At 38.1% G+C, this 25,442-nt stretch overlaps 2 protein-coding genes and 1 long non-coding RNA gene across 3 annotated transcripts; 2 read left to right on the top strand and 1 right to left on the bottom strand.

Annotated features, from left to right (window-relative positions):
- The first annotated feature begins 271 nt into the window (after positions 1–271).
- tkfc (triokinase/FMN cyclase) lies at positions 272–9,600 on the top strand. The gene is made up of 17 exons (XM_042401037.1): positions 272–376; positions 1,770–1,959; positions 2,107–2,211; positions 2,367–2,554; positions 2,929–3,007; positions 3,102–3,191; positions 4,167–4,201; positions 4,317–4,401; positions 4,507–4,596; positions 4,752–4,868; positions 4,973–5,092; positions 6,152–6,289; positions 6,394–6,500; positions 6,588–6,694; positions 8,138–8,171; positions 8,322–8,414; positions 8,925–9,600. The coding sequence occupies exons 1-17, from the start codon at positions 371–373 to the stop codon at positions 9,081–9,083; spliced, it is 1,743 nt and encodes a 580-aa protein (XP_042256971.1). The 5' UTR covers positions 272–370; the 3' UTR covers positions 9,084–9,600.
- Positions 9,601–9,840: 240 nt separating this feature from the next.
- Positions 9,841–25,177, top strand: si:dkey-9k7.3 (circularly permutated Ras protein 1). The gene is made up of 19 exons (XM_042402054.1): positions 9,841–9,932; positions 12,178–12,229; positions 14,508–14,573; positions 16,476–16,607; positions 16,709–16,795; positions 16,888–16,973; positions 17,172–17,375; positions 17,509–17,553; positions 17,668–17,757; positions 18,884–19,035; positions 19,154–19,235; positions 20,540–20,667; positions 20,841–20,925; positions 21,855–21,961; positions 22,243–22,355; positions 22,497–22,608; positions 23,401–23,541; positions 24,038–24,131; positions 24,802–25,177. Exons 2-19 carry the CDS (start codon positions 12,178–12,180, stop codon positions 24,937–24,939), a joined length of 1,914 nt encoding a protein of 637 aa, XP_042257988.1. The 5' UTR covers positions 9,841–9,932; the 3' UTR covers positions 24,940–25,177.
- On the bottom strand, positions 20,579–23,374 carry LOC121889842. Its single transcript, XR_006093669.1, has 3 exons — positions 22,804–23,374; positions 21,800–21,972; positions 20,579–20,654 (listed from the first exon to the last, which is right to left on the bottom strand). It is a non-coding gene; the product is annotated as an uncharacterized LOC121889842 (long non-coding RNA).
- Positions 25,178–25,442: the final 265 nt, after the last annotated feature.

Below are 25,442 nucleotides of genomic sequence, written 5' to 3'. Positions count from 1 at the left end.
GGAAATAAAAAAAAGTAGGAGTGACTGGTGTCTCACTCCACCTTCACCTCTTGTGAAATAAGTCAACACTTCCTCTCGTAGTTTCAAAATAAAACAATACTATAATAATGGACGTTGCTTTTAGCAAATAATGAAATGTCAGGTCTTATTTTGCTGCATATTTTACATAATGAAACCGTATTTTATTTATTTATTTTAGGACGGTCACTGTAGTTGTGCAAACAAACTTTAAAGGAGATGAATCATGCACTTTTATTTTCTAGACAACATGGTATTACATCCGGTGTCATTCTGACTAAATCTGACTGACTTCACTCTGCTGGTTCGTGCTGCTGTCAGAAGAGGAAAAGTAGAAGCAACAAAAATCCAAATGGAGGTAAACAATCATTTAATAAATTAGATTATGGACCGTAATTGGAGACATGCAGTGAACAGAGAGTCTGTCTCACTGTACATTTGTGCTGACATGAAGAATGACAGGAGGATTTTCAGCATGGTTGAGTTAGCTTTGTTTTGCACACCTGTCAGTCAAAAGAGATCAGAGTCCATGCGGTGATTAGAGAGCTGCAGGGAAAGTTGTAAATCCCACTTTTATACCGTTTTGTTGTTGCAGATGAAAGAAAATTTTATTGTGCAGTTTGTGTAAACTTGGAATTAACTGTGTGCATGTTGTGGTGGAGGAAGTACTCAGATCTTTTACTTAAGTAAAAGTACCAATACGGCAATGTAAAATACTCTATTACAAGTAAAAGTCATGCATGAACTGAATACTTACTATTAAAAAGTAAGTAAAAATACATAAGTATTATGAGCTTGATGTAGTTAAAGTATTGCAGTAAAAGTACATAAGTATTATGAGCTTGATGTAATTAAAGTATTGCAGTAAAAGTACATAAGTATTAGTAGCTTGATGTAGTTAAAGTATTGCAGTAAAAGTAGTGGTTTGGTTCCTCTGACTGATATATTATTATATATGACATCATTAGATTATTAATACTGAAGCATCAGTGTTAGAGCAGCATGTTACTGTTGTAGCTGCTGGAGGTGGAGCTAGTTTACACTACTTTATATACAGTTAGCTAGTTTAGTCCAGTGGTTCCCAACCTAGGGGTCGGGCCCCTCCAAAGGGTCAGCAGATAAATCTGAGGGGTCGTGAGATGATTAATGGGAGAGGAAAGAAGAAAAAACAAAGTTTCGATATACAAATCTTTGATTTTTGGTGAAATAGTGGATCATTTGAACATTTATTGAAATGAAAGCATGTGAGAAGTTTAGAGGGAAAAATCACTATTTGGTAGAGCTGTTAACAACTCATAGACATGTGAAATGTGACCCTGACTACACACTGCTTTTTTTCAAAAGCCAAAAAGGTTGAAAATCACTGGTTTCATCTTTAACAATGTGTTGTATTTTAAAAGCTTGTTATATTATCCATTGTGTCAAATCTTCATCTGGAAAGTAACTAAAGCTGTCAAATAAATGTAGTGGAGTAGAAAGTACAATATTTCCCTCTGAAATGTAGTGAAGTGGAAGTATAAAGTAGCATCAAATGGAAATACTAAAGTACAAATTCCTCAAAATTGTACTTAAGTAGAGTACACCACTGCACTAGACTCATTATTATTAATGCATTAATATGTAAGAAGTATTCATGTTGGTCCAGGACATGCTACTTGGTATATTTTTTGCCAGTTTAAAGTATTACAGTACATCATATTTTTGGAGCTTATTCATATTTTGTTGATAAGTTCTTTATTTCTGTCTCTCAGCCCCAAAAGAAGTTGATAAACTCTGTGGACGGCTGTGTGGATGAAGCACTCTGCGGCCTCGCCAGGGCCAGCGGGGGCCTGTCTCTGCTGAAGGGCCACAGGATTGTGCTTCGGTCCGACCTGGACAACCTGAAGGGCAAAGTGGCCCTGCTGTCAGGAGGAGGGTCGGGACACGAGCCTGCACACGGGGGTAAGACTCCATTCATGCATGTAGGCTACACACACATACAGAGAGTTTTACTGTGTCATCACGTTGATATTTTAAAATGGATCAAAATCAGCTTTTTATTTCTCACACTCTCCCCTCCCCCATCCTCCTCTTTCTCTCTGTCTCCAGGTTATATCGGTGCAGGTATGTTGTCCGCAGCAGTAGCAGGTGGAGTATTTGCGTCTCCACCTCCTGCCAGCATCCTGGCTGCCATTCTCTGCTTGCATAAAGCAGGTATGCTGCCGTTTTGTCTTTCCACGTTTTTAATTTTTACTCACTTGTTTATACTTATTGTGTTACAGTGGCTTAAGTGCAGGAATTTTCAAACACCATAATTAATAATTAAATGAATAAATGATGAAAGAATAACAATCTTCATCCCTTCCCAGGAGCCTCCGGGGTCCTTCTCATTGTGAAGAACTACACCGGCGACCGCCTCAACTTCGGATTGGCCGCAGAACAAGCCCGTAACCACGGCGTCTCCGTTGACATGGTGATAGTTGCCGACGACTGTGCCTTCGACCGCCCCAGTAAGGCCGGGAGGAGAGGCTTGTGCGGCACCATCTTCATACACAAGGTGAACAACAGCAATATCAGGTGTGGAAGTTCATGCTGTAGCTTGGAAATAGTAGTTTGACAATAATAGATCTTAACTCAAGGTCCACTTACTTGCTTTTTAACTTCAGGCTTTTGCTTATCCCTAATCCAGATAGCTAGAGGGTTAGCTAGAAGGTTGAAAATTGGTGAAATGGTCCTTTTAAAGAAGTCCAGTATGTCTGTATGAACCAGATTATACTGCAATGGGAGAAGAAGATGGGAATCTGCCTCAATGTGTCTAATCTGTTGTTTTTATAATTATTAAGTGATCATATATTGTTAAAAAATAAACATTTTTGCAGCTTACAATAACTGCCTTTAAAAATCTGGTCACACTTTCTCTTTTTCTCTCAGCTGGCAGGTGCCTTAGCAGAAGAAGGCTGCTCATTGGACAAGATCTTTTCCAAGGTGACGGAGGTCTTGAAGGGGATTGGTGAGTCTCCTTCTCCTGCTCATTTACGTACTGCTCCGTGGCTACTGGGATAATTCTCATAATCATACATTTTGTTGTTGTTTTTGTATTGCAGGTACACTTGGCGTGAGTCTGTCTCCGTGCAGCGTTCCAGGCTGCCTGCCTTCTTTTGACCTGCCGCCAGGAGACATGGAGCTGGGACTGGGTGAGGGACGATGAGAGGAGGAGAGGAGGATGGAGAGAGGAGGAGGGAGAGGTAGACCAGAAGGACAGACCAGTATAAGATTTTAGGTCTACCTATTCTGAACCAAATATAAATTCCTGTGCAGATATATATGCCAGAATAATAAAAATATGCTTTTTTATAATGTTTTATCATTAATTAACATATAATTAGGTTTAAATTCAGACATGTAGACCTATTTATTTACCACAGGCTTTGTTGTTCAACTGTAGGTTTAATATGTTAGCTCATGCTAGCTAACTGGCGGTGTAGCTAGCATGAGAGCAGCTTTGACAAGACTGTTAATGAAACTCTTACATCTATTTATTTACATTTTTGGGAACTAAAAGTACCTTTTTAAAGAGTCAGTTCCACCAAATTTAAAATATATTTGTACTTTCCCCCAGTGGTATCTAACCATGGATATTTACTGTATCTGTCTCCAACTCAATACAATGGAGTTTCATTTGACATTTGAAAAAGTCAACATTACCTTTCTTTCTAGAAAAAAAAAACCACGTCAGTGTAGATAACAATGTCCCTATTATGCTTTGAATGTGAGGTGAGAAACTATCTGCAGTCGCCACTAGTTTGTTTTTTGTTATTTTATTTGACCCTTTAATATATTAAACCAATTGATTGAGTTTTCCTAATGACATATTAGCAGTGATACTACAGTGTTTATAGCATTTTCCACCTGTAGTACATGGGGTGTTTTACCCTTTTTTGGAAGCAGAGTTATTGGTTTATGACAACTTTTACACAACTGGGTATGACAAGTAACAAGCTTTTCCTCCATGTTTGTTTGACTTTTTGGCTCCAGTGAGACCAAACTAGTATTCTGCTGTAAGAAAGGTATAGAGAGAACTTATAAAACCACATCTAAGAAGGATGAAGGACTGAGAGGATGAGGGAGAGAGTTGTAGCATGTTTACAGGTGTTTTCCATCCATTGCAGGAATCCACGGTGAACCTGGAATCAAAAGGTCAAAGGTAAGTCAGATTCAGATTCAGCAGGTACTAGCCCAAATCTACTATCTATGTGACTCCATTTACCCTTTTTCACTTCTTCTTTTTGTTAGTTTTATTAACTTATCTTCTCAATCAGGTGGCGTCTGCAGATGAGGTGGTGAAGACCATGATAGACCACATGACCAATCCTGACAGCCAATCACATCTGCCTCTGAAGTCTGGTACGTTTAGTATAATCTATTATATCTTTTATTTATATCGACTTTAAGTGTATGTAGCCACGATTTATTTGAACTCAGTGTGTGTGTCCTTCGTCCTTGATGCAGGAGACAGTGTGGTTGTGTGTGTGAACAACCTGGGAGCTCTGTCATGTCTGGAGATGGCGGTGGTTACAAGAGCTGCCATCATCTGTCTGGGTAACTACAGCGTGTGTGTGTTTGTGTGGATACATTCGCTTATCTGTGTTCACGTGTCAACACGCATTCAAAGTTTGGACCTTTTTGACCTCCATTCAATGGTCAACATCTCTGAGGAAGTTGTGGAATGTGATTGACGGTCTCTACGGTTACAGAGAGTCGTGGGATGGTGGTTGCCAGGGTGATGTCCGGGTCGTTCATGACATCACTGGAGATGGCGGGAGTGTCGCTGACGATGATGAGGGCCAATAAGGAAATACTGAAACTGTTTGGTAAGCCTGCACACACACAAACACACACACAAACACACACACACACACACACACAAACACACACACACACACACACACACTTAAACTTCTCCTATCTCATCCAGATGCTAAGACCGGCGCCCCCGCCTGGCCAAACCTCAGCAGTGTTTGCGTGAGCGGACGCAGCTACATCACAGATGCTCCAGCCATGACCACGCGGCCTCAGGACGCCACTCACCCTGAAGGTCAGTTTCCTAGGTTACATACTGTGTTTATATGTAGTGTATTATTGTGTATTATGTGGTGAACTTCAGTTTATAGCTCACCGCCACCTTTTCAGTTACTGAAGCCTTAAAATTCAAAAGGCAGCTGGTAGCCTAGTCTGTAAGCCTCAATATCTTAATAACTCAATAATGTTTAATACCAACAGAGGCATTATAATGTAAAATTTATTTTGTAATTTAATTTGTATTTCTACAGAGAAGTTTATTCATTTCTATTTCAGGATATCTGCACGTCTTGAAAAGCCTTACATTTTTTACTTTCCTAAAAAAAAGCCTTAGAATATATTAAAAAGCCTTTAAAATAAATATTTTTCTCTTGCCTGCCATAGATAGTAATGTCAGTTATTTGACTGCAGGCTGTCAGTAGATGTCATACATCTATAAGCTAAAAGGGTGTTTGCATATTTTCTGTCAACATCCTCAGACCTGTTGCAAATATTGTCACTATTGCTCACTACAGTAGTCGAAGCTCATCAAGTCATAATAGGCAAGAGTCAATTTTAGCCAAAATCCATCCATTTCTGCTGCTTATCCAGGTCTAGGTTGCAATAATTTAATTTATTGTATCGTTGGGAATCATTGTTATATACTGCTTGGAAGTACTTGAAAAGAGTGTGATATAATAAATAATTCTTGACCATATCGTGTTTTTGCATCATAGTTTCATACTTTGTCCGGTGTGATTGTGAAACAGGTGTTAAATTGGTTTTAAAAAGGTATTAAAAAGTCTTAAATTTGACTTGGTGAGCCCTGCAGAAACCCTCTATTTAATTCAATACTGCCATCTTCTGGCCAGTAGAGGAAGTGCAATTTAATTTATCATAGTCCAGTGCTTGTTGCCCTTGTTATTCCCTTGTCCTCCTTGATCGCGTCCCTCATTTACTGGAGGATATCATGTATTATAATGGCACATCATGTCCTCAACTTCCCATGTTGGAAACCTTGTGCACTGGGACACCTTCTCATACATTTATGTCTCATAAGAAAAAACCTATAGTATGTGTGTTTTTTTTCTGCTAGGACCACTGAGTCCTGTGATGCGTAAGGCGTTAGAGAGGGTTTGTTCAACACTGTTGGAAAAGCAGGAGGAACTGAACTCCCTGGACCGCGCTTCCGGGGACGGAGACTGTGGGAACACACATGCACAAGCTGCTAGAGGTAAGAAACTGTGTGTGGTGCCAAAAAATACATAAAATATAAAGACAACATGCAAAAACAATGAACAGGCATATTAAAAAAAAACTTCTAACATACTCACTCAGCCATTCAGGAGTGGCTACAGCATCATGTGGTCCCTGGTTGCCCCGGGCGACTGTTATCAGTCCTCGCTGGATTGGTGGAGGAGAAGATGGGCGGGTCTTCAGGAGCAGTAAGTTTCCCTCTGAATTTGATAAGTAAGATTACACACTGATTGACAGCTCACACACACACACTTATCTTCATGTGTCTCTCTCAGTTGTACAGTCTGTTCCTGACTGCCGCGGCCGGTCATGTGACCGAGGGGCGAAGCGACGCTTTAGCCTGGGCCAGCGCAATGCATGCTGGGACACAAGCCATGAGAAGGTACTGGATAGTACTGTAACGTCTGTGTTCAATTTGATTCATCCATTTGAGCATGTTGTTGTGGTAAATCCTGATATGGGCCAATAAATCTTCAGGTCACCCACAACTTAAACTCAAAACTTATAAGAGAAAGACTCAAAGAAATACACTGGAAGTTGGTAGAGTTCAATGTGAATAGGTTTACTCTGCATAAAGAGCAATACAAAGCAAACCAAGGCCTTGATCCCGGGATAAAGAACCTAATGAAAAATCATAAAACATTAGATTATATACCTCTCATAACCCTTCCTTATGTGGCGCTTATTTGCTGAACCCCACCTTGCTTGATCTTAAGACTTTGGTAATAATCCAAACATGACTCATCTCAGAAAACAATGCTGTCTCAGACTTCTCTAACATGTATCAGTTGCACTTGGTATCTTCCACATTTCTCCCAATACACATGGCCCAGCGGCCTTCGCTCATCACACACAGAAAATTAAAATGTGACCTCACTGATCCTCCCCTTCCGAGTTCCCATGGGAACTATCTCTTATTGACATAAATGTTATCTTTGTACAATTACCGGCCTATTCATGGAAAGGCAGTTTTCCACTACAGTGTTGTTTTTTTTGAGAGAGAGAGTGAAAATGTGTCTTTTTGTTTTCCTTTTCTGCGTCTTTTGATCATATCACATGAGCTTCATCAGCAGATGGAGATTGCCAAGTTTGTCATGGAGTTATAGATCTTTAAATTTCCACTTTTCTGAATACTTTAAGGACTTCTTATCTATGTTTGCTTAAAAACTGATGATCAAAGTTCATTCTTGACCTTTAGAAACAGCAGCTCACAAAACAATCTCACCATAAGGCCCATTTAGTAGTTGTTCCAGAGCTTTCAATCATATCACATGAAAAAATCAGAAAGACAAATATGTAAAAGCTGAATTGAAAAACATCCCTGTGTGGAGTAAACAGATATGATGCCAGAAGATTTCATTCCAACAGAAACTTGTCACCATCATATTTTAATAGAAGCATCTACGCAGTATATTACATTTTTTTTGCTGCTGAATATAATGTTAAAAGTTTGCCAGAATCAAATTTGGTGCTGAAACAATGAGTTGATTCTTGGATATGTGGATTTGGCAGAATATTAATTGATGAAACTTTCTCAAATGTGAAGTTTGAGGCTTTTCTCTGTTTCTAATCGTTGTATTTTGTATATTATTTGGAGACTAAAGACCCACTTTGGGCTCTAGGAAGTAGTGATGTGCGTTTTGTCATGAATCATTCTAATTTTGTTGGACATACAGTAATAAATAATCAATGATAAGTAATTGGAGCCTCACTGAGACTTACACGATGCTCTGACGAGTCTTAAACTGCTTCGATCGTGTGTCAGAAAAGGTTAAGAAACACTTCACATGAATCTAAATGATCTGTAATGTCAACTGTCTTCCAGATATGGAGGTGCCGACCCTGGAGACAGAACAATGGTGAGTTGTTATCTCATTTTTGCTATTTTCCATTCATTTTTGCCTTCTGTTAAAAGTTTATCCTGCTTGATATATTCATTTGCCCGGTTCTCAGATCCTCAGTTAGTACTTTGTCTCTTTTTATATCTCTGTTTCTGTTTCATTCTCCAGTTGGATGCTTTGTGTCCTGCGGTGGATGAGCTGATGAAACTGATCACAGCACCACTCAGCGGACAGATGGCTGTTCTACGGACGGCTGTGCAGGTGAAGATAGTGTTCAACAAGTAGCGCAGCTTTTATTTAAGCTGTAAAGCTGCCGACAGCACCATCCAGTACTACAAACTTTTGAAGTAATAAGACTCAGATCTGCTCCAGAAAACAGCCGAATAACCTTGTATATATGCAGTATGTTTGTACACAGACATGGATGCCTTCTTAACAATGTCTTTATTTCATTAATTTAACAAGTGTAAGCCTCAAAAAAAAGAGTTTTCCATTAACACTAGCTGACACCCACTTGGGATGAAATGACTGTTGCTGCAGGAAGAGGAAAAGCAGTATTTAATCTTTTACCAGAAAGATTTTTAGATTAGTTTCTGGATTCTGCATATATTTTCTCTCCAATTTCATAATTTTCCACATGTTTGTCATCTCCGTTGGAAAGTTGTGCCCTTATTTGTTCGTATTTATTATTAAACTTGTGTGCTATTCTTGAATTATCTTGTCTTTTGCTTTCTTTTTCCATCTGTCATCTTTTTCTTTCCGTTCCCTCAGAAAGCAGCTGTGGGGGCAGAGTCGACCCGTGACCTCACAGCGAGGGCGGGACGAGCCAGCTACATCGCGGCTGAGAGGGTCACCTTGCCTGACCCCGGAGCCGTGGCTGTCGCCGCCATTTTCAGAGCCGTGTTGGAGGCGCTGGAGGCGCAGGAGTAATTCGGAATTCAGCAACCAGGATCTGAGCAGATTATATTGCAGACCACCACACTAACATTACCTGAACTTTATTATCACAAAATAACTTATTGTGATTAAGTGTTCACTGTGTCCTGGTACCTTTTAAGATTTGACTAACAAGCTCAGAAATACTGTGAACCAGTTTTATCTTAATTGCTGCTTTCATACTAGTGATAATTAATTTTGAACAGCCGGAGAGTTTTGTATAAGCAGTTGAATCATGAATTGAACATTCCCCGGTACTAATAATTAAATACAAATAGAGTTATATTATATTATGGTGTTTGTATAGAAGATTTTCATAGTTAATAATCTTCTGCACAAGACAACTAGACTTCACCTACAGTGTTGACTGTATTTTAAACATTTCTAATTAAAGAAGGAAATGTTTTACACAAAAATAGTGTAGAATAAGTCATACTGTGCATGGATTAAAAGCACTTTAATAGTGAAACAGTGTTAATTCTGTCAAATAAAATACAATTTTCACATGTGTGTGTGCGGTTGGTGTGCTGTGATCGAAATTAGACATTTTACATGTGCTTTTTTCTTTGTGGTTATAATGAAAATATCTGTAGATATGAATCTTTTTCTTCTTTCAGCTCTTCTTCTCTTCCTTTTAACTTTCATTTCTCTCTCTCTCTCTCTCAACTTCCAACCCTGCACCAACTTCCTGACACACAAGTGACACGCATACCACTTTCTGCTCTTTAGACTTTGAACACGCCTACACACACACACACATACACACACATATTATAAACCTGCTACGTTAGAAGTAACTGCTTTCAGTTTTAGCGACGCCACTGTACACAGACTGCGGCAAAGGTAATTTGTTTCTTATTGTAATGTGTGTGTGTGTGTGTGTGTGTGTGTGTGTGTTTTTAGTGATAAATCATGAAAATCTTTTGTGCTTTCACTTTGAAAGATTGTTGAATTATAGCCACAGTATGTCAGTGAAGGTAGAAACTCTGTAGCTTGATTTCTCCAGCAGCCAAAGCCTAACCAGTTTCCCAACATACCAATCACTTACTTTTTTTTCTGTTTTAATGAGCAACACATTTTTTAAAATTGTAGTAATGTTAGAAATTCATTCATGTTCCCTTCAGAATCGACAGATTTCTACCAATTGACATACAGAAGAGTGTCAAAACTCCAATGTGAGACATCCATCATTTGATTTAAGTGCCGTCTACTGTTTTACATTGAAAAATAGCATAAAACCAAAACAAATGCTTTTTTGGGGGGAGGAAATATCTGCAAAAAAGAACAATATAACTCAATTTGATACAATTCGCGGGGAAGTATCGCAAGCTTTGATCACCACAAACTCAAAGACTTAATAATTAGTTCATTAAATCCTTATAAAGTGGTAAGGGGGAGGACACATTAACTTTATGTACAGTTTATAGTGTGAATGCCACAATTTACAGTAGAATGGATGTTTTTAAGTAGTTGAGTACAAAAGATGTGTGACATGCGTTAGACGATGTCTCCTTGAAGCATCTTTAAACATTTATTCAAACACATATGAGTTGAGCCTGTGCGTGTTTTGTTGGTATATTTTTCCAAATTAAATTAAAGAAAAGAACAGTGGCAACTGCCATACTTGGGCCTCCTCACAGTTTTATATTTTAGGATAAAACTCTTCAGTTTTTAAGGCCAATTTCCTGATTCCTCCATGTTAACAGATCAGGAAACAGTGCAAAAGTCTGGTGCAGTCTGGCTGCAACATTTAATTATTTCCAACTTGTGTGTGATAACGCTGCTGAATACAGAAATGTATTCAAATTTTGTATCCTAAATGAGGGCACAGTTACAGATTAATGGCGTAATGAATGCAGACACAGGCTTGGACTGGCAGCTACTATGGATTGCCATGGGTTGGCGCGAAGATGCTTTCAACACCTCCCGTCTGTTTTTCTTTGTCTAATGTGAAAAAATCATGAAATTCTCATCACGATCTGTCAGAAACCTTTGTGATGTCTTCAAAATGCATGTTTGTTCTTGCCAGCGGTCCAAAATCCAAATGACATGACATGACAATGAGCAAATTGTCACGTTTGAGAAGCTGAAATAAGTGAAAGTTAATCGTTTCAGCTCTAGTTTGATCCAGTGACGTAAACTATGATAAAAGTTGCACCTCCAAAATCCACCTCTTAAGACCAAAGAACAGAAGAAGAACAGATGAGTTAATAAACACCAGGATGGAAAGAGGAAAAGGATGGACTTTTCCTGGGTTTTATGTCTTTTGCTATCAGTCACAAGCTATCAGTTGTTTTGAGAGCGGAGCGAGACGTTCAGCCTGTAGGTTATAGCTGTTGAGTGACATGGTGACCTTGTGGTTAGAGAAACACGATGTAGTCGTAGGTTTGATCCATGAAACAGCTGATCATCAGTCTTTTTTCCGCATCCTGTTCTGTGGTATCTTGACTTTAAAGGGGAACTCCACAGATTTTACACATCGTAGGTCTGTTTCCAGGTCTTAGGGAGTATTGCTGCGTATGTGAAAAAAAGTTGTATAAAGCCTTTTGTGGGGAGGGAGCGGCGTGAAGTCGCTACTAGCATAACCCACTCAAATCTATGCAGTCGAGTGCATTGAGTTGGGTTGAATTGTGGGCAATGTTGGCGCCAGGCTTTGCAAGGAGGAAAAATAGAAAAAAAACAATGATATCTCTGGTTCTGCTGCATCGATTTTGATCCTTTTTAAACTGTTGTCGAGTGTAATGCTAATATCACACACAAATCTACTCACACCATCATTTACTATATTGTTCTGTTATTGCTCACAGCTCTTCAAACAGGAAATGTCTGCTTTCATGGTTTTGCTCAGCCACCTGTTAACTCAAAAAAATAACCAAATCAAGGCCCCAATTGTCATGGTGACATAAACCGACAATACCAGGAAGCTGTTAATCTATATCTGATCTGTTTGATGTCTGCATCAAACATTCATCTTTATCTGTCGTTCTCTCTATTTTTATACTAATTCACTTTAGTTCAGCGTATTCAGGTTACATTATATTTTAAAGAAAGTTCACTTTATTCTAATAATTGTCTTTATATGTCTTAGATGGAATTTGCCTGCAGTCATGTTGTTTGTAATTTGAGATCCGATGGAGCTGGTGAGTGCTTTGATTGTCATTCATTTAATCATTACAATTAAAAAATGTCTGATCCTTTCCACTGTGTTTTCATATGCTGGTATGTTGTCATTGATTTAGTATGTTTAATTACAGTCACTGTTTTAAAGGATACGGTTGGTGTTTTTTGATATTTTTCTCATTGTCAACAAATCCTACAAAAAGACCAAAACCAATAATGTCTCTGAATACTTCCTGACTTCCCCACCCTGTCTGTGGCTCTCACCCCCAAGCCCATCAGTTCATACTGAAGACAGGACACAAGTATATAATACTTATATTTTTTTTGTTCTTTCTTTCTTTTTTGTTTGTTTTTTTAAAGTCTAAGTAGTTTCCTAAAAGAGTCGGGAACTGTAGTTTTTGTGCATTTGTTGGGGACTATTTTCATTTGTTCATACCTGATAAACTAGATACAGCACTGCTTGAAAGTTTGTGAACCCTTTAGAATTTGCTCTATTTCTGCATAAATATGACCTAAAATGTGATCAGATTTTCATGCTTTATCCTAAAACTAGATAAAGAGACATCAGTTAAACAAATGAGTCAAAAACCATACACTTGTGCATTTATTTATTGAGGAAAATGATCCAATGTTAATTGCAAAAGTATGTGAACCTCTAGGATTATCAATTTATTTGAAGGGAAAATTAGAGCCAGACATTTCAATCAATGGGATGACAATCAAATGTGAGTCTGGGAGGCCCTGTCTCATTTAAAGAAGGGAAATCTGGGTCTTCACTGTCAAAGTCTGAGCTTCACAACACTGGTTTGAGGAAGTGTGTCATGGCTCCAACCAAGGAGATTCCTGACTTAGACCTTAAAATAAAAGTTGCTGATTCTCACTAAACTGGAAAGGGTTACAAAATCATTTCTTAAGAGTTTGGACTCCACCAGTCAACTGTCAGGCAGATCATATACAAATGGAGGACATCCAACATATCCAACAAGAGCAAGGCAATAGTCCAGGAGGTCACAATGGATCCCAGGGTAACATCTAAGAAACTAAAGGCCTCTCTTACAGTGGCCACACTCAATCTTCATGAGTCCACCATCAGGAGAACATTGAACATCAGTGGTATATACTCTCCAAAAAGAACATTGCTGTCGTCTACGGTGCGTTCAAGACCACGTGGATAAGCCAGAAGGCGATTGGAAAAATGAGACCAAAATCAAACTTTTTGGCTTGAATGAGAAGCGAACCTTAACCCATCTGTGAAACATTGTGGCGGTGGTATCATGGTTTGGGCTGCTTTGCTGCCTCTGGACCAGAATGGCTTGCAATCATTGATGGAGCTATGAATTCTGAGTTGTACCAGCAAACTCTACAGGAAAATATCAAGGTATCCGTCTGCGAACTGAAGCTCAACAGAAAGTGGGTCATGCAGCAAGACAACAACCCTAAACACAAAAGTCGCTGTGCCAAAGAATGGTTAAAGCAGAAGAAAGTTAATATGTGGAACGGCCAAGTCAAAGTCCTGACCTTAATCCAATAGAAATGCAAAGAAGCCCACCAACATCCCCGAGTTGAGACTGTTCTGTAAGGAAGAAATATTATAAAAATCCTCCAAGCTGATGTGCAGAGCAGATAAACAGTTACCGGAAATGTTTGGTTGGAGTTATCGCTGCAAAAGGGGGCCACACCAGTTACTGAAAGCAAGGGTTCACATACTTTTGCCTCACACAAATATGTAATATTGGATCGTTTTCCTCAATAAATAATGGATTCATTTTAATGTTTTTGTCTCATTTGTTTAATTGGGTTCCCGTTATCTAGTTTACGGTTAGGGGTTAGGGTTGGGGGGTTAGGGTTAGGGTTAGAGGGGTTAGGGGATTGAAAATGAAATCTGATCATGTTTTAGGTCATATTTATGCAGAAATAGAAAAAATTCAAAAGGTTTCACAAACTTTCAAGCACCACTGAATATCAGGCTTAAGAGACACAGACAACACTAGTTAGTAGGATAATTTAATTGTTAGTTTTGGTCTTTTTATGGGATGTGTTGACAATGAGAAAGATTAACAGATTAATCCTCTCGAGTTAGATGGATGAAAGTTAACAGTTTAAATTCAACTGTCTAACATCTCTTTATCCTGGATTAATTGATTGACATACAAGGAGCAGGCACCAGGCCCATTCCCTAATGGTTGCTATAACCAAAAAGTGTATTTAATTTGGTTATTTGTTCCATTTAATACACTGTAGCTTACTGGACTAATTTTTAAGTACCATAAACATGCCTTAATGAACTGATTTTCACAGCATCCACAGGTGTTTCTGTAATCGAGCAACAGTATGACAACATAGTGGCTGTTAAACAGCAAGAAGGTAATTCTCTCTCTCTCTCTCTCTCACACACACACACACACACACAAACACTCTCTCTCTCTCTCTCTCTCTCTCTCTCTCTCTCTCTCTCTCTCTCTCTCTCTCTCTCTCTCTATATATACATATATATATATATATATATATATATATATATATATATATACACCTATATGGTCACAAACACATCACATTGATAAAGGTCAGCATGTCTGTGCCGTTGTTCTGTGTTCTGTGTGTTGTGCTGTGTTCAACACATTCTCAAGAGTATTGTAGTGAAATAACAGGAAAGCATATTAAGTAGTAACGTACGTGTGTGTGTGTGTGTGTGTGGGCATGTCTGCAAGTGCAAGAGACAGACGCACAGAGAAGCACAGTGAAGAAGATGTACAGATGTAAAGATAGCAGTTCAAAAAGGGAAAGTCCACACATAGGTTGTAAGACAAACTTAATTAACAAAAACGAAGTGTTTGACCTTTGAAAAATTGTGGCAATAATACAGATAAAACTGAAAATCCTCCATTTTTTCTCTAATTTGTACCACCAACTACAATCAGCCAGTGTTTCTCACCATTAAAACATGGTCCAAGTGGATATAAGGAAGATGAAGTGTGTCAACGTTTTTATACTACGCACTAATACACAGTATATATCTTACAAACTGTTGTAGTGTACTGTTTTTACAGTTAGTAGTTTATACAAGAAATAAATGTACTTTTCCATTTTGCACTGGTAAGAAATGGTGTACGGCCTTTGACGATTAGGTGTCACAAAGTAAAAACAAAAGAGTTTTTCAAAGATTAAATCGCTTTTGTTTGTTTCTATGTGTAGTTGTCTCACCACCAAGTTTTTGCAGCTTCGAGCAGCTTACATTTCCTTTGTGTACTGTATCGAGGGACAACGGTGCCCATCAACATCACAGGCCTGATAAGAAACTAAGCATGTCACATACTGACAATTTTTGTGTTTACTCAATTCAGTTGGAATTTGCATTTGAGGTCTTCCCCCCTTAGTTTACAGTTGCTTCGCCCAAGCTTTCCATTCGCACATGGCACATATGTGGTTTACAGTAACAGGGGAAGATTTACAACTGGAATTTTTTTGTTAATTTTGGAACAATGGGTCCTTGACTTCAGACAGAGGTGGACAAAATCAATTTTGAGTGTCTGAAATGACTGTCACTGGCAGCTGTAGCAAGTTAATTAAATGTTGGCTCGATGAGTTGGTTGAAAACTGAATCTCCGGCTGACTTTTTTAATATTTCGAGCTGATAAATAGTGAAACCCTGTAAAACTAAATATACACTTGATGGCTAGATACATGATATAATTTTCCACCGTGGCTAAAGCTACAGACAAAAAGTCAACATATGTCATGTTCTTGTATTGCACTGTAGAGATAATTAGTTGTAGTATAGGCTGTTATTGCAGTCTAACATAACCATGTTTGGCTGCTTAGCTTACTTGGACTAGCAAGACAAATGTTAGATTTATGCTTTATTGTTCATATTTTAAAACAGTATGTTTCACTTTTAACATTACAAGGCTTCAAGGAAGAGGATGTGTGGCAAACTTATCTCAGATTGGGGTTCAGCCGTTCAAATTAGTCAAATCAAGTAGATACCTTTCAACGTTACAGTCTTTTTAGTGCCAAAGTCCCTCTTTTTATTACTATACTTCCACCGCAGCTCAACAGGGAAACACAAAGAGGGAATGTGATGCTAAACAGACTGTAAATGTGGCAGATATCCACTTGATATGACTAACTCAGACTGCTGAAACCTCATATAAGCTTCAGATAAACTTTATAATGCATTTTGACACAGCTGTGACTGTGTGGACATGCTGTGGATTTTGGTGAATATTTTACTGATGTTAAAGCATAGCATGATCTTTCTCTCTTAAGGTCCAGTTCCTCCACCGCTGCCTCCTCGTCGTACGAGGAAATCTCGGCCTACTTCTCTGCCTCTCCCCCCTCTTCCCTCTTTCTTGTCTCCACCTACCCGTGTCTCCCCCCCTCCTCCTGTCCCACCCAGAGGTGAGTTGTCCCTCCTCTACCTCCCTATTACTCTCTAAATAAATCATTAATGTTTCAAAGTGATTTATGGTTGTTTTTATGAATTCCTTTATTGTATTCAGTTGACAAGCCGGAGGGAGAAAACAGACTAAAAGCCAATGTCAACGTTGTCTCGCTCAGTATTGGAAAACTGGTCAACATCAGTGAAGGTTAGACAGACAAACACATGTAATCACACATGCCTGTTCTATCTTTTCTTTTCTTTTTTAACTTATCTTCTTTTTTCTCCTTCTATAATCAGCGTCAGGCTTGGAGAATTTCCAGAGCCCAGTGAACTGTGGGAAATGTAGTGCTGCCTTGTCATGTCTGAGTTCTATACAGAAGAATGTGAGTTGCAGTTTATTCAATGCATTTATTTCTTCATCAAACAATTCATTTCTTTCTTTCTTTGTTACATTTTTCTCTACACTATAATGACTTTTTCCTTCTTTTATATGAAGTATGTTTCATTTTTCATATCAGTAAAACAAAGCTGGTCAACATGAAAGTCAAACATCTCTCCTCCTCCTCCTCCCTCTTGCTCAGGTATGGGTGTGTGAGTTTTGTGGACATGAAAACAGCGTAGATGACAGAGAGAGTTTGAAGAGAGTGTGTATTGGTCAGCGTGCAGGTGTGCGCAGTGATGACCTTTACCTGCCGAACCAGAGCGATGACGACTACCAGAACCTGGAGAACACACTCGTCGTGTTCTGTGTGGACATTTCTGGCAGCATGAGCGTCACAACAGAGGTGTGTGTGTGTGTGATTATCCTACTTATACTTGAGTATTTGTTTTGGAGAAAAATAAATGTCAATTATATATAATGTGCGAAGAGAGATGTCAGTCCCAACTCATCTTCCTGACGTATTTTCTTCACCTCAGGTTACATCAAGCAGTGGATCTCAATCATATATATCCAGGCTAGAGGTGGGATGTTTGTTTGGTTTAGTATGGTGAATGAATGAATTAAAATCTATAAGGGGTTGTATACACTTTCTACCAACTGTATATTTTGTTAAAAGACAAAATATGTTTTTGCAGGGTATCCAGGATGCCCTCCAGAGGGCGCTATCATCCCTGCTGCAGCAATCCCCTCACAGGAGAGTGGCTCTGGTGACGTTCAATGATGAGGTATAGGCACTTTCTCCATTTTAAAATTAAGTTATTAATTTATAATTCAAAGGTAGAATAAAGGAAAAAAAAATAATTGTAATGATCCCTGTAAGCTACTGTTTTTTTTTGTTAGATTGTGATGCATCATTTAAATGTAAATCTATTTACTCTATTGCTTTTTAAACATATAATTTATGATGATTAAATGCTGAAAAGGCCTATAGTTATTCTACTGGCTTACTCCAGACCCCACTGAGAAGTGGTTCCCAAACCGCATAGGGGGTCACAGAATGACTTATTTCTCATTTTCTTGCTCTTTTCTTGTAAAAAAATACCGGATACTTTTGCCTTATTGGGCCCCTGTAATCATTTAAATGAATCAGTCTTTGGTTGACTTCTCACTACTCATGCCCACAGTAAATTATAATCTGTGATGAGGAATAGCAAAACAGATATTGATGTGTTTTCAGTTTGAGTCACAAGCCAAAAAAAGATGTGAACCACTGCTATGTAGTGAGGGGAGAAAGCAGATAAAACAGGAAATACATGACAGATGACAAATACCTTTATATTCTATTGCATAAGCACTTATGACACTTATAAAAGATTGAACTAAGGGGTAAGGAAGGAGTGTAAATCTTGGTGTTTTAGCCGTAAAAATGTCACTGAGTTTTCCGATGAATATCAAGGTATAACTTGCAACTGCTAAAACCTGAGTTTTACCTCAATCCAAGAACAGATACCAAGAAAAACCTTTTAACAGACAAGAGATCAGAGCATACAAAGAACACCAAGACTGTTAAGACTGACAGGCAACAGAAGACATCGTCATGCATCACTCGACTCAATGACTTCCTGTTTACAATAATGATTCGTCTTCCTCTGTTATTTTTTTTTTCTTTTTTTGTTGCACTGTGGATGACAGCAGATGGTTTCTACTGAAGGGAGGAAAACACCATAAATATCTAAGATCTCTTCGACTCATGCACTGATATTTTTTTGATCCTCGTTTTTGTGAGAATATAAATCAAATGTTTGACGTTTTTTTACTTGCGATGAGGGTTTTTTTACTTTTTACATGAATGCTGCGATGCTCAATTCTCATGATACTCTAACCTCATCCTGTTTTTTTTTCCCTCCCCAGGTGGTTATATATGGCGATGGTACTAGTACTCCTCTCACTCTCAGGGATTGGGCGTTGGTTGACTATGACCATATATGGCAACAGGGTATAGCTTACCCTATCCCACACTGTATAGCTGAGACCTACCAACAACTAATACAGAGGGTCAAGGAGTAAGTGACGATGGAGTGTGGTTTTGTTCCTTTGTTTATGTTTGTGCACAAAGTTGTTAGATTAAATGCTCATTATACAGAACTGGAATCTCTGTTTTTAATGTTTCTGCAAATCCAGGCTCAGGGAACATGGGGCTACGTGTCTTGGTCCTGCAGCATTAGCCTCGGTTGCCATGGCATCAAGATACCCCGGTTCAAAGGTGAGTGTAAATGAAAAGCTATTTTCTTCTTTTTAAAGGGAGCGTATACATGCCTTTGGGGAGATTCTATTATTTTTATACTGTTATGATGGTGGATTACTCCGTTAAACATGGTGAAAGTCCCTGCAAGTCAAAAATTGGGGTTTCAGCCTAATCGCTTCATTGCAAAGTAACCTCTACTTCCTCTTTGTAATGACATCAGATTGTTCAAGCATGCCCACAAACAGCCATCCATTCAGTAGGCTTTGTTGCCATCGTTTGTTCATGTTGTCCACTCACATATTTCGGATTGGAGCTGGCCAATCAGAACAGAGATTGGCCAGCTTAAAGAGACAGGAGCTAATTCAGCTTGTATCAGACAGAGGCTGAACTGAGGGGCTGCATAAAGAACCAGTATAAGATAAATAAGGAGTTTTTTGTACTGTAAATCATGCAAAGATATTCCAGGAGAGCCCCAGAATATAAACCTGGAAATGTGCATGATACGTCCCCTTTAAGGCAAAAGTTACAACCTGATGTCCACTATTAACATCAGTTGCAGTTTGTCATTGTGTCAGCTGAAGACTTAAAGGACCATACCAGTGTTTTAACACATTAACTTCAAATTATATTTCTTTTAAATTACTACTAACTGGTATTTCCCAATGATACCGTACAGCTTTAGACTCACTGTACCATTCAGGCAGCCACTGGTTTCCATTCATTTTATTTATTTAACCTTTATTTAACCAGGAAGTCTCTTGAGATGCATTATCTCTTTTACAAAAATCACATCCAACACAACAATACAGGATCTAAGAAAATAAAAGGGAGATAAAACTTGACTATTTAAAACAATTACAGTCCTTAATGAACCATTTTTCATGCTAGTGAGATATTAATATCAGACAACGTATAGTGTACTTCAGAAAATGGTTGGCAGTTACATAAAGTAAACACAACTTATATGTAATTTAACACAATAATAGGCTGAAACATCGAAAAGCACTGGTATGTTGGTTTGAGTACTCCATTTTGTTTCACAGTGTGACCAAACCATATATTTAAACAATTAAAAGAATTAACAGAAGTTTTTCCCTTTTAGAAACATTTTAAATTGTTTGCTGCTATACTCGTTATTATGTAAAATGTAGATTTATGTTTATACCAGGTGTCTAAGTAGCTGTCATTTTATCAAACTGAGGCTATCAAACATCTTTAGAATGGCGCTGCTCATGTGAAAACCACCAGTTTGGACTGGCAACTGACAGAAAACGCATGGGGACTTGTGGGTAATGGAGTTCCTGATCTTCTGTGTTGTGCAGGTGATTTTGTGTACTGACGGCAGAGCCAACATCGGACTTGGCGAGATGGAGCAAACTTCGTCACTATCCTCCTCTCACCTTACTCCATATTTCTACAAACAGCTGGCTCTACAAGCTGTGGAGAGCGGGTGAGGACACACATTTTAGTTGTTATGTTGACCATTCATGTCTTGGTTTTGACAATATTGCACAGCCCTGTTTGTAATGCAGTTGCATGTTACACTGTGTGCAGATACAATTTCATTAAATAAAAAATCTATAAATCGTAATAATAAAATAAATCTCTGTTTTCCTCTGTCAGGGTGATAGTATCAGTAATGACGTTTGAAGGGACAGACTGTCGCCTGGCTGAAGTTGGGAGACTGGCAGACAGTACTGGAGGACGGGTGAGATACACCAGTGGTTCCCAACCTAGATCACTGAATTACTCTAAGGGGTTGTGAACAAAAAAATTGAAAAAATAAATTTCTTACACAGATTTTTCCCCCAAGCTTTCCTCTAATGTTTTCTTTATTTATTGTGAATTACAACTGTATTTTATCTCCCCAAGCCTCAAAAAGTTATTCAAATGAAACAAAATAAGTTATTTTTCATTAAACTGGTAGATAATGCAACAAACATATTGGTGGTTTTGCATGTTTTAACAACTAATTACACACACACTTTTTATTCTTTTTAAAAAAATTTTAAATCTTTGTTGACATTTTCCAGTGCACACCATAAGTTTTAACATGTTAGTGAGTTTTATAGATTGATTTCCCTCCAGGAAGCTACTGGTTTTAGTTCAGTAAGTTATGAATATCAACTTGCTGAGACTTGGTAATCTACAGCAGTGGTTCTCAACCACTTTTTGGGGGGACTGGACCCCCTGCATATGTCTGTAAATGCCATAGGATCTTTTTAAAATATATATTTTAGTATTTCACAGACACCTTGCAATTACACCATGGACCACTAGGGGTCTGCAGACCCTAGGTTGGGAAACAATGATCTACAGTATCACAGAGAACAATTTTTCACCTGTATTTAGTTTGTGTGTGTTTTAGTGTTACACTCTCTCAAATAGTGCATTTGTAAGCAGGATATAACAGGATTTTGTGGGATTAAACCAATTTTCCTGTTCAAAAAGACTCTTGTGTTGACATAGCATAGTGAAATGTAGCCAAATAAATTACATATTAAGTATATTGTTTGGTATAAAAATAGATGTAAGTGAATATAAATGGTATGAGAGGTGTGTTATAAGGTGGTCTAAATAACCTTGACTTATAAAACTCAGTTTCATTTTATAAATCTTTGTCCTTCTTCTGTGCAGGTGAACATCGTCAGCATCGGCACCGTGGCAACAGAGATCCAGTCAGCTTCCATGGACAATGTCCTCGCAACAGGAGTCACAGCAACGCTGCTTGCTTCTGATGGAGTGTGAGTGGCAACTGGCACCAAAAATACAGGAAGTTTTCAGGTTATTTTGTATGCAAACTTCCCAATGATGAGAATATAGACACCAAAAGCATCCATATCTCTGGTTGACTGCTCCATGCTAACATTTTAGCACATTAGCCTTCACTAAAAACATGTCTAATGTAAGCTATATAACATGGTGTATTTTCAGTTTAGATATGCCAAAATATGCTCTCACTCTCTTCCTCTCTATATCCTCACATCTTATCCAATTTTACCTTACTTTCTCTCTTTCCTTGCAGGTATTTTCCCTATGTGGATGAGAATAATCACAAACTGGTGTTAGAGATCGGGAATGTCACAGAGGGGCTGGAGCTCACCTTCCAGTTTGCTGTCAAGCGAGAGTTTAATGAGGGTAAGACCGGTGGGATACAAATAAATCAACTTTGACAAGTTCTGTCAAACTCCAACTGTGTGTGCGTTGTGTTTAGAAACCAATTAGTAGCATAAAACAGACTGTTTTCCAAATATACTGTATGATATGTGTGTTTGTCAGTTTTTCTCCGGAGGAACACACTTCCTTTCCAACTCCAGCTGAGCTTCAAGACCAGAGACCGACAAAGAGTCACACGTATCATCACTGAACAACGACCAGTTACTACCAGCAGGTAAAACACTGAAGATCATTTAACTCCATTGACTACCATAGACTAGCCTCAAATACTCACAGTGTAATTAAATAACTGAGTTCATGCTTATTAAACTGTTGAGAAAAGTCTCATAATAACATGGTTTCACCTTGATATTAAAGTTAGCTGAGTAACGTTACACAGGGAGGAAGGCTAGCAACATGGCTAACTCACCTTTACTGAGGTAACTGTGTGTGCTGTCTTGACAGCAGCTTGTAGATTTGCACATTTTGCCCCCGGTGCTTCACAAACTGTCCGTGGCCTTCCAGAGATTTATAATACAGGTATTTGCCATCACGTTAGTGTGTGATCTGTACTGAGATGATGTCTGGCTGATGCACGAGAGCTAACGTTAGCTAGCTAACGTCTTCATTTCTTCATTTCAGATTATGAATTTATGATTGGTGCTAATCATCAATTAGACAAATGTTATTTAAACAAACTAAGGTAAAACACTATAGGGCTGGAAATTAAACTTGCAATACTTTTGCGGTATCGACTTGATTTTTTTTTTTGTAGTAAAGATGATCAAAAACTCATGGTTGACTCCGAATTCTGTGTTAGATTCTCAAAGATGTCATCTTTGATTAGATATTTACTTGTTCAGTTATGTTGATTATGTACAGTATTCTTCTTTTTTTGGTGATGCCACAAAAAGGTGTTTATACTCAAAGTAAAGTATTGTAAAAAGTATATAACAGTAAGAAAACATGTTAAAAAACTAAATAATTTGTCTGTTTTTTTCTCATCTCCATGTCTGTCTATGTGAAGTCGGATATGGGCCGGTAGCCTCAACATGGCGGTACTTGGCGTTCACTGTGCTCAGCTCTGTGCCACTTTAACCATGGAGGGCCGGGTGCAGGAAGCACAGAGTCAACTGAAAGTACAGCAAGACCTGCTCAAACAAATCAGGTAGGACACTTGGAGCCCTTTGATCCAGGTAGATTTCAAATGGTTGCGTTAAACCTCTTGTTCCTTTTATGATAAGTCCACTATTTCCCAACTACACAACCTTCTAGACATTCTTTCTAAATTATTAAAATCATAAATAGATTATTTCCACATATTACATATGATAACAAACAATATATGAGAGGAAAACATACAGATTTTTTTTTTTTTACACCAATGCTTACAGATATTTTTTCTTTGTCTTGCTCAAATGGCATGTGTGTGTGTTTTGTTTACATAACACTGTGGGGACCCAGACCTGTCAGCCCACCCACATTATAAAGACTCTGACTTAGTGTGTTTGTTTGATTTATATGACATTGTGGGGACCTAAAGCTGTCCACCTTAAGATTTTAGGGTTATGGGTGGGTATGTAGTTTTGATGGTTAAAGTTACTGTGTGTGCGTGTGTTTGTGTGTTGTTGGTAATACAATTCCTCTTTCTGCCTTTCCCATAGTAAGCAGAGGCCAATCGAAAAGGAAGAGAGTATCTATGGCAATTGGATGAATACCATGTCAACAATCTGTGATGACATCACCACAGAATCCTCGGTAATTATACGCTAAATTTGTCAATAAAGGCAATTAATTGTTATCCAATAGTTTAAGGGTCACTCTGTAGACTAGGAAGGGTCCAGGGAAACTGTTTAATCAATAACAGGACTTAAGGATTAATTATGTTTGCAGTCCTAGGATATATTCAAGAAAATTATATAAACATATGTATTTTTAAAAAAATGTTTTCTAAATATATGTTTCAAAAGGTATTTAAAAAAATGTATGGAAAATTTAAGCCATGAGCCAATGAACAACTGACCCATTTTTGGTGCAGCTCTGAACACAATATCGCCATCTTGTGTTTTTTTTTTGTTTTTTTTTACAGCACTCTAGCTCATAACTCCATTCAAATAAACAGATTTTGTGTGATTTTTAATGAACAGTTAACAGTTTTTTGTGCAATTGCAACATCTGCAACGACATATGCAAGTATCAACTCAAAGTGATACATGTGGCACTATCAGTGGATAAGTTTTCCAAGAAAGGGTTTAGGTATTCTCCAAGACACAGATAAAACATATATAATTTACACAATGTTTAAAATATGTTTTATATGTGTATGATATACTGTAAACATTAGTCTTCTTGTCCCTGATCTGAAAACCTTTAAACAAGGCCCACAGATGGGACGCATATTTCACAAAACATCTCTTACTCTCTGTAGGGTCTCTCTGATGAAGCAGCTAAGGTGGTGTACCAGATGAAGAGGGCGAGCAGTGTGAGCAACTACATCAACAGCAACACAGTTGAGAGCCAGAAGAAGAAAACTAGGAAGAAAAAGGCACTTATGGAAGGAATGTAAAAACAAATCAGTCTAATCAGTCCACAAATATGAACACTTGATCATGCTGTATTTGGCCATATTGGCTTACAACTTTTTTATTGGCAGTGGAACTAGAAGAAGATCATTTGTCATAGATATAACTATGACTTAAAGGTTAGAGTTATGACTACAAAAAGTGATGACTAAATGTGATTTTAGTTTAATTCTCAGTCCCTCCAGGATTTCAGAGTTTTTTGGTATTTTTTGCGACCAAAAATGCTTGATTTTGCAGCGGCTTTTCTCAAAAATTGTGATACAATTTGCAATGTTTTATGTGCTCTTTTTGCAGTAAAATTGCAGGAATTGGCAAAAATTGCAACCAAAGAAAAATTTTTGTAAATACCACTACCAGTGAAGAGTCATATGTAATCACTTCGATAAAAAGCATACTGCATATCACATAAACAAATATATTTCAGTGCAAATTCTGAACAAGAGAATCATGTTATATGAAAAAGAAAATACTGTACTTGAATTCCAAT

The sequence above is a fragment of the Thunnus maccoyii genome, chromosome 22, assembly GCF_910596095.1.
Source record: "Thunnus maccoyii chromosome 22, fThuMac1.1, whole genome shotgun sequence".
Lineage (NCBI taxonomy): Eukaryota > Metazoa > Chordata > Actinopteri > Scombriformes > Scombridae > Thunnus > Thunnus maccoyii.
The sequence above is the reverse complement of the archived record's forward strand: the minus strand, read 5'-3'. Positions and strand labels throughout refer to the sequence as shown.

Coding starts and splice junctions, on each gene's coding strand:
- tkfc (XM_042401037.1), top strand. Junction 2,212..2,366: donor TCTCTGCTTGCATAAAGCAG/GTATGCTGCCGT, acceptor ATCCCTTCCCAG/GAGCCTCCGGGGTCCTTCTC. Junction 4,402..4,506: donor ACATCTGCCTCTGAAGTCTG/GTACGTTTAGTA, acceptor TCCTTGATGCAG/GAGACAGTGTGGTTGTGTGT.
- si:dkey-9k7.3 (XM_042402054.1), top strand. CDS start 12,178: ATGGAATTTGCCTGCAGTCATGTTGTTTGTAATTTGAGATCCGATGGA. Junction 16,796..16,887: donor ACTGGTCAACATCAGTGAAG/GTTAGACAGACA, acceptor TTCTATAATCAG/CGTCAGGCTTGGAGAATTTC. Junction 24,132..24,801: donor ACATCACCACAGAATCCTCG/GTAATTATACGC, acceptor TACTCTCTGTAG/GGTCTCTCTGATGAAGCAGC.